At 39.7% G+C, this 9,249-nt stretch overlaps 1 protein-coding gene across 1 annotated transcript in view; it reads left to right on the plus strand.

Moving 5' to 3' along the window:
* Positions 1-8,728, plus strand: part of YES1 (v-yes-1 Yamaguchi sarcoma viral oncogene homolog 1) — a 41,555-nt gene extending 32,827 nt beyond the window's left edge. Inside the window, exons 10-11 of the mRNA XM_006901284.1 lie at positions 458-589; positions 8,520-8,728. Of these exons, the coding sequence (XP_006901346.1) occupies positions 458-589; positions 8,520-8,728 (341 nt within the window). The remainder of the gene's footprint in view (positions 1-457; positions 590-8,519) is intronic.
* Positions 8,729-9,249: the final 521 nt, after the last annotated feature.

The raw sequence follows: 9,249 nt of genomic DNA on the forward strand, positions 1-9,249 counted from the left end.
GGAGACAGTGTGATTGGCACAGGACAGAGCAGAGTTTAGGGCTGTTGTACATAGGGTCGCTATGAGTCGCAAGCGACGATGGCTTATAACAGCAACAACAACAAATGCCAAACTGTACTTCAAATGTTCCAGATCTTAAAATCCACACTTTGGACTGCTTGTGATAACCTGTACCTCTGTTTTCTGTCCATACCAATTCTTTCTCTTTTTCCCCAGTAACATTTAACTGTCTTGTCAAGAAAAAATATTTCTTTTATTATGTTAAAGTTATAAAGATTATTAAAGAATCTTCCTGTCTCCAATATCTTATACTCATTGAGGATTTGCTACACAGTAGAAATGTTGACAGATCAACCCTGTTTATACAATCTTGAAATAAATAAACTTTGAATGAATATTTATTCATTTGTGGTTTTTTAAATAATTTACCTAAACAGAATTTTTAATACTGTTTTAGGTGCAAAATTTCCAATCAAATGGACAGCTCCTGAGGCTGCACTTTATGGTCGATTTACAATAAAATCTGACGTATGGTCGTTTGGAATTCTGCAGACAGAACTGGTAACCAAAGGCAGAGTGCCATATCCAGGTAAGCCTGCGTTCCTGTAGCTGTTGGTTATCCTGTCAGTGACTGTAACTGGGGCTTATTAGGTACAAGAATTTAACAAGAAGGATAGAGGACACCTTCTCTCTCTCTCCTAATTATTTGTTGTTAATTGGACGTAGCCAGTGACAGCCACAGAACTTAACTTAGGACAGTCATATAAAAAATATTCCAAGTTTATCTCCAAATTTTTCCTAAAGACATTTTCCAGAAGGGCTTTTCATGGAGCTTTTGTGGCTTAGTTGTAAGGAGCTGTGCTATCAGTACAAAAGTAAGTGGTTCAAGTCCACCAGCTGCTCCTCTAGAGAGAATGATGGGCAGTCTCCTCCCATGTGATTTACTCCCTTTGAAAATCCACTTGAAAGTCAACTATGGGTTTGTTCCAACTTGATGGTCCAAACAAAGTCTATCAAAATAAGCACATTTTAAATATATTGAATTTCTCCTCAACTCTTCCTCAAGTTCACGTTCATTTGTGTGACTAATATTCAACAACATACCTAATAAAGACAACAATCGTACACTTTTTAGGTGCCGTCTAGTCAGCTTGGACTCCTGGGAACTCTGTGTACAACAGAATAGAACACTGCCCACCCAGTGCTGTGCTTGGGCCAATGTTATAGCCAGGTGCAGTCCATCTCCTTGAGACTCTTCCTCATTTTTACTGACTCTTTGCTTTCCCAAGCATGGGATCCTCCTCCAGGGTCTGGCCCCCCAATAACATGCCAGAAAATACGGGTCATAAGTCTCATTATCCTTACATCTAAGGAGTAGCCACTCTGGTTGTACTTCCAAGATCAAGTTGTTTGTTCTTTTGGCAGTCTGGTATAATAAGTATTTTTCACCAACACTACAACCTTAAGGTATCAGTTTTTTGGTCTTCCTTGATCCTTGTTCAGCCTTCACACACATAGAAGGCAATTGAAAATACTGTGATTTGTGCCGGGTGCATCTCAGCCTTTTTTAAAATGGTATGTTTTGTCAACATCTGTTTCCCTTCTTTTTCTCAGTAGACTGTTTTTGTTTGAGAGGGCCTTTCCTCATTTTGTGTGTTCTAACAAAGTATATTTAAAAATCATTGGGAATTTATTCGTCATTATTGTTACTGTGTACCATTGAGTAGAAACCAACCCATAACTGACCTTCTGATCAGAGGCCCTTAATCACATGGGAGGAGGTTACCCATCCTGGAGAGCAACTGGTGGCCTCAAAATGCGTGTCTTCAAGATTGCAGCTCAGCTTCTTGCTGCTAGGTCACCAGAGCTCTCTTACTCTTTTTCTTTAAAAAAACCCTTGATTTTCATTGAAGTTTACAGAGACTTTGGATTTCCATTCATTCATTGTTGCACAGAGCACCCATTATTAGTCACTAGTAGGAAAAAAATTTCAACATATTTCCTTCTCAGAAACTTTATTTAGCATCTATCAGTGAGTACCTTTTAACTCACTTGAAATTCTCTGGCAATTGAAGAGTCTTATTTTGATTTTTCTTAAACTTTTTTCCTAATGTTGTTAGTTGCTGTCTAGTTGACTACAATTCACGGCCTCCCCGTGAGCATGAGATCAGAACCTTGCCTCTGCACCATCCTCACCCATCTCCAACAAGGTCTTCCTTCTTCATAGACCCACTACCTTTCCCAGAAGAATGACCCTCCTGATTAATGTGGTATTAATGGTTATTGTTTCATCATTTCCACATTCTGCTGGATCACCTTATTTAGAATGAAAACAGATCGGAATCTCTTCCACATTTCTTGACATCAGCACATCCATAGCTGCATCTATGGACTTCAGTTGGTATCCCATCAGTTCTTGCCAGTGCCTTCCGTGCAGCTTGAATTTCTTCCTTTTTTACCATTGGTTCTTGATCATATGCTGCTTCCTAAAATGGGTCAATATTGACAAATTCTTTTTGGTTTAGTGACTTTGTATATTCCTTCCATTGTCCTGCATCACTCAGTATTTTTCATGTGGAATCCTTCATGTGAATTTTTTTTCTCAGTTTTTCCAGCTTGAAATGTACCAGGTGAGTTCTTCCCTTTTTGTTTTCCAATGCCAGCTGTTCGTACATTCTGTTAATATTGCTTTGTCTTCTTAAGCTGCCTTTTGAAATCTTTTCAGCTCTTTACCACAATATTTCTTTTTCTTTTGTTTTGACTTCTTGTAGTTCAGACTCTCTTCTGACATCCATTTTGGTCTTTTCTTTCTCCTGTCTTCGTAATAACTTTTTGCTTTCTTGGTGGATGATGTCTTTGATGTTATCCCATAACTCATCTGGTCTTCTGTCCTTAGTGTTGAATGTGTCAAATCTATGCTCGAGATTTTAAATTTTGTTGGAATAGACTCAAAGTTGTATTTTGGTACTTGTAGTTTTAATTTTTTTTACTTTTAATTTGAACTTGTACTTGAACACTTGACAGATTGTTCTACAGTCAACCCCTGGCCTTATTTTGTTATTCCTAATAGTTAAGGAAATCGTATAAACCCTAAGACTATTATATTAAATTTGTAGTTTTGCATATTATTTAACTTATCCTTCCTCCCTGAATACATCCAGTGTTAAAGCTAAAGGTCACTGTAGTGAATGTGGGCTGCTTGGCCAGGTCTGACCTCGGCTAAATCCATAAAGGGGAACTGTCCCCATCAACAATATCCACAGTACAAAATAAATTCCTGTTAAGTCAGACATGGTCTTCCATATGTCTGCACCTACTTCTACTGATTCTGACAACTGTCTTACACTCTTCTGGATCCAAAATCCTTTGCAGTCACTATACAGATTTCACAGAACCATACTCATAGTATGGGGTTTATTGGGGTAATTAATAGGCTTAGGTTTGGTTGGCAGCAGGATACAGTTCCTCAGTCCAGTCATTTTCTTGTGTTTGCACACCCTTTTACATTCAACCTCAAAGCTTAAGTCAGTTTACCAAGTTCCCTTAGTCCTACCATTATGATGTCTTCTCTCAGTTCTCCAATAAGCTTGGGTGAAGGCCTTACACTCTAGTTCTGTGGGACAGCAGTCCCAAGGTCATTTCTGCCTCACATCAGTTGAGTCTCCGGTTCTCTGCTGTGCCTGCTATGGCTGCTACTGTGAGCCCAGAAATATTTGGCACCTAAGGAAGCATCTTTATCTTCCTTGTTGGTGTTGAGATTCCTAATTCCTGCTATTAAAACCTCTCTGTTTATACCTGGTAGGATGACAAGACTAGACAGTCCCCTTGTGGATAGACTAATGGACCCTGTTTGCATGATCTTGCCCATCCTTGCGGCACGATCAAACTCAGTGGCTACGATAACCATTTTGATCAATAAAGCCTTCACACCATAGCCATTAAGTTTTATCACCCAACTCCTTCTTTTAGTTTTATGTTATATATTGAACTGAACTGTTCTGCATATAGGCTGAAAAGATATGTAGACAGGACACATCCCTGGAATACACCCTTCCCAATTTTGAACCATGCAATATTTCCCTGCTCTGTTCTGACGACTACCTCTTGGTTCAAGTATAGGTTTCGCATTGGCACAATCAAGTGTTCTGGGATTCCCATTCTTCTTAGAGTCATCCACAGTTTGTTATGGTCCACACAGTCAAACGCCTTTGCATAATCAATGAAGCACAGATAGACATTCCTCTCTGCTTTCAGCCAAGATCCATCTAACATTAGCTACAATATCCCTGGTATCACAACTCCTTCTAAACCCAACCTGGACTTCTGGCAGTTTTCTGCTGATGTGCTGTTCCAGTCGTTTTTGGATAATCTTCAGCAGAATCTTGCTTGCATGTGACATCAACGATATTGTTCTATAGTTTCCACACTCTGTTGGGTCACCTTTCTTTGGAATGGGAACAAATATAGATCTCTTCCAGTCTGTTGGCCAAGTGGCTGTTCTCCAGATTTCTTGGCACAACTTGGTGAGCACATCCAGGGCAGCATCTGTTAGCTGAAATATGTCAATTGGTATACCATCTATTCCTGGGGCCTTATTTTTTGCAATTTCCTTCAAAGCAGCTTGAACTTCTTCCTTCATCACCATAGGCTCTTGCTCATATGTTGTTTCATTAAATTCTTCTGTGTCTGCCAATTCCTTTCGATACAGTGACTCAGTGTATTCTTTCCATCTTCTTTTAATACTTCCTGGATCATTTAATATTCTGCTTAAAGCATCCTTGATTATAGCAACTTGAGGTTTGTGCTGAACTCTATGAGGAGAAATTCAGCATCAGGATTGATGGAAGATCTATCAGTCTGCATTATGAAGATGAAACAGCCCTGAGTGCTGAAACTGAGGAGGACCTGAAGCGCTTGTTGCAGAGGGTCAAGGACTGCATATGGATTGAGGCTCAATGTCAAGAAGACAAAAATTCTCACCACTGGGCCAATTGGCAGCATCAGGATGGATGGTGAAGAGATTGAGATTGTTCACAGCTTTAATCTGCTTGGCTCCACAATCAACACTCTTGGCACCAGCAACCAGGAAATTAAAAGACATATTACAATGGGAAAGTCTGCTGTGAGGGACCTCTCCAAAGTACTGAAGAGCAACGGTGTCTCTCTGGAGACTAAGGGGCATCTGATACAGGCCATGGTCTTTGTTATCACTTGTTATGCGTCAGAGAGTTAGACAATGACCAGGGAGGATAGAAGGAGAATTGATGCCTTTGAGCTTTAATGTTGGAGAAGAGTGCGGAGGGTACCATGGACTGCAAAGAAAACAAACAGATTCATCCAGGAGAGGGTTAAACCAGGCTGCTCCTTGGAGGCAAGAATTCTGAGGCTTCGTCTGACATACTTTGGGCATGTTGTAAGGAGAGACTGGTCCTTGGAGAAGGACATAATGCTTGGGAGAGTGGAGGGCAGGCGCAGGAGGGGAATGCCCTCTAGGAGGTGGATTGATTCACTGACTGGGGTATTAGGGATGCGTGTGTCGGAGACAATGAGATTGACACAGGACAGAACAGAGTTTAGGGCTGTTGTACATAGGGTCGATATGAGTGGCAAGCGACTTGATGGCACAACAACAACACTGAACTGAACTTTCAAGTTCTCACTAATAACGTACCATCACTGTCCATTGTTACTCCTATCTTATTAATTAATGGCCAGAATTTTATTATAAATTTTTATTTTTCCATTACTCTGCTGCTTAAAACATAATAATTCTTCTTCAGTAATTGATCTTTTCTTCCAGCTTACCGTAAACAGTTTTCATGTTCTTATCTTAAGATTTCATATCACCAAAGTTACAACTCCTTCAGTGTAGTGTTTATATATCTACTCTGACCACTACTTCTAGCTAACTTGCTCTTCCTTATCCCCAGTAGTTGATTGATGCTCCAGGATTTTCAGTTCATTGATTTCTTCCATGGTTTTACACCCCTTATCCCTGTCATGAAACCCACCATTCCTTAAACACTTTACACACTGTGATCAAGCAGTGTGATCAGTCCTTGCATTTACCATTATCCTTGCTGTTAGGTGCCCTACAGTGGGTTTGGACTCACAGCGATTCCATTTGTTAGAGTAGACCTCTCCTTTGCCCTTAGCTTATTATTCTTGCTTTGAAAAATAAGATCATTAAGTCCAACTCTCTCTGCTCCACTAAACATGACTGAAGGAAAAAAATAACAGTAATATTGTTTAATTATGAATTTATAACCATGAGGATACTCTCTGTTTTGACTGTTAGGAAGTGATAGTATTCAAGCAGCTATAAGAATTAGACCAAATCTGTGAGACAACTGCTTTAGCATGTATAACAACCTGGAAGGTTACTGTCTCTGAAATGTGCCAAATCCAGGAGATTGACACCATGTGTATTGCTGCTGTCTCCTGAAGGCATTTTAAATACAGTACTTCCAGTGTTGGTGAAGAATAGTGACCGTCTTGTGTACTGCCAACAGAACAACAAGTTGGTCTTGAAAATAGTGTAACTGAAGCACCATTAAGAAGTCACGATAGTGAAGATTTGCCTCACATGCTTTGGGCATGTTCTCATCCTGAAGATCAAGAATACTTCTACCAGCACATTTCTCACATATTTTGATTTTATAACAATTGGGATGAAATGAATATTTCTTATTATCTAAAAGGGCAAATTTTGGTAATTAAATTTCTTTTGGGGGGTATGATATAGGCTTATCTAGATGAATAAATGTTTTTCTTGTTATGTGCCGTTGAGTTGCCTGAGACGCACAGTGATCCTATGTACAATAGCTCTGAAGTCTGCCTTGTCCTGAGCCAGTCTCACTGACTCTGACTCGCTTATTCCCAATTACCCTAGTTACTATACACCTACCTGCATTGCCCCAGTTACTCATCTGAGATTTGCCTCTCCTGTGCTGTCCCTCCACCCTTCCGAGCAAGATGTCCTTCTTCAGGGATGGTCCCTCCTCACCACATGCCCAAAGTGTGTGAGATGGAGCTTCAAGATCCTAGCCTCCAAGGAGAAACTTTGTTTCACCCTCTCCAAGACAGACCTATTTGGTTTTTTATGTGATCCATGCACCACAAGTCAGGCATCGATTCTTCTTCTGTCATCCTTAGTCATTGACCAGCTCTCTGATGCATAGCAAGTAATTGTGAAGACCATGGCCTGGATCAGGCTTACTTTAGTCTCTATCCTGACATTGTTGCTTCTTAGCACACTGGAGAGGTCTCTGACAGCACATTTTCCAGTACAGTTCATCTTTTGATTTCCTGACTGCTGGTGTCAAGAGTGTTGACTGTGGAGCTGAGCAAGCTGAAACTGTTAAAATAATAGGAAACCATATTAAAAAGACGAACAAAATCATCAAAAACAACTTCAGACTCTTCCATTGAGTCAGTCCTAACTTATAGTGATTTCCCATTTGGTTTCAGAGATTATAAATCCTAATGGGAAGAGATTGCCTGTCTTTCTCTTATGGAACTAGTGAATAGAACTGCTAGAAATCTGTGGCTTCTTGGTTAACATCACAGCATGCTACAGGCTATAATCAGAATGACCAGAAAAAAAAATCTCAGTTACAGGAATTCCTTTTGTAATATTCATTATTTCCTTTTGCTTTTCCCTTGACAACATTTCTTTCTATTTCTGTGGTTTGTAAAATATACTGGATTTCGCCTGTAATGAAAATTGTAGGTATTAGGTCTAAAGTAATCATCTTGTGGTTTCCTTTTATTAACAAAGATGTATTTCCCAGAACATCATATAATTAAAAAAAGAAGTAATGATATAACATGATTACTGTGGCTTGAAAGAATCATAGTCTGTGAAAAAGTCATTGATGGTTGGATTAGGATTATAGGAGATTAAGATAGGGAAGTTGGCGTGATTTGACAGGCAGGATGTTCGTGTGGGAGATGTGTGGGGACGAGGGCTCCATGATACACAGCATGTTGCTGTATGCCTTGGAGTTGAAACCAACTCAAACCTGACCTTCAGTGATTTGTCGGAGGCTGTCAATCACCAAAAAAAAATTGCCCATCTTTCTCCCTAGGAGCAGCTGGTGGATTTGAACCTTCCAGTGCCGTGGGGTTGGCAGCTTAACTACAATAGTCTGTGAAAACAATAGGGTTGAGGTGCTGCTAAGAGTGATGAGATGGAGACAATCACAGAGGAGTGCAAGTAGTGAACTTTTTCAGGAAAGTGTTACGACAGCTGTGTAGTTAGTGTGTTTGGCAAAACCAAGAGTAGAACTCTTCTGAATTCCTTCTTGAAAGTTCATTCACACGCAATCAAACAAGACATCTTGAATCACAAATTAGCATTTTGTCTTTCTTGATAGACTTTATCTTTTAAAGTATTTTGTTGCTTTGTTGAATCATTTCCCTAAACTTTGAGTCACTTGATGACTAGGAGGTGTGTTCCATTTTTCCTTGTGATAGTTGGGGTCACTGTTTCCTAATGTTTGCATCTTGTATGTTAGGTATGGTGAACCGTGAAGTACTGGAACAGGTGGAGCGAGGATACAGGATGCCTTGTCCCCAGGGCTGTCCAGAGTCCCTCCATGATTTGATGAACCTTTGTTGGAAAAAGGATCCTGATGAAAGACCAACATTTGAATATATTCAGTCCTTTCTGGAAGACTACTTCACTGCTACAGAGCCACAGTACCAGCCGGGAGAAAATTTATAAGAAGTCTCTTCCGTATCAAATCTGCCAAAATGGAAAGAACCTGTGTAGAGTTCCTCACATATATATAGGAATCAAAAGAAGAGATCTTCTTTACTCTGCATGTTTTTTAATGGTAAACTGGAATTCCAGACCTGGTTGCACAAAACCACTTTCCCCTCCCCCCCCAAGTGTTAAACTCTGAAGTACCAGTGATGAATTTTCCAACTTACTTCAGGGTCCAAAGAAAGTCTAGCTGAGGTATTGATGATGTTGTGAATGGTAGTATGACAATGAAGAACCAGGCTACCATTTATACATTATATATCCATAAACTCAAAATTGTTAATTATCATCATTGACAGAAATTAGGAGATAGAAAATTTTACCATAAGAAATCCTAAAAGTAAGATATTTCACGGGACCAACAAAGTCCATTCCAGTGTTTAAAATGTCTTGGCATTCATTATTCTCAAAGATTTTTTCTAAGGTGAGCAGTTAATATGCTGGTTTAATAAATGCCTCCTTTCGCATGCAAATAAATG

The sequence above is a fragment of the Elephantulus edwardii genome, unplaced genomic scaffold, assembly GCF_000299155.1.
Source record: "Elephantulus edwardii isolate Elephantulus edwardi_28Jun2011 unplaced genomic scaffold, EleEdw1.0 scaffold00316, whole genome shotgun sequence".
NCBI classification, from domain to species: domain Eukaryota; kingdom Metazoa; phylum Chordata; class Mammalia; order Macroscelidea; family Macroscelididae; genus Elephantulus; species Elephantulus edwardii.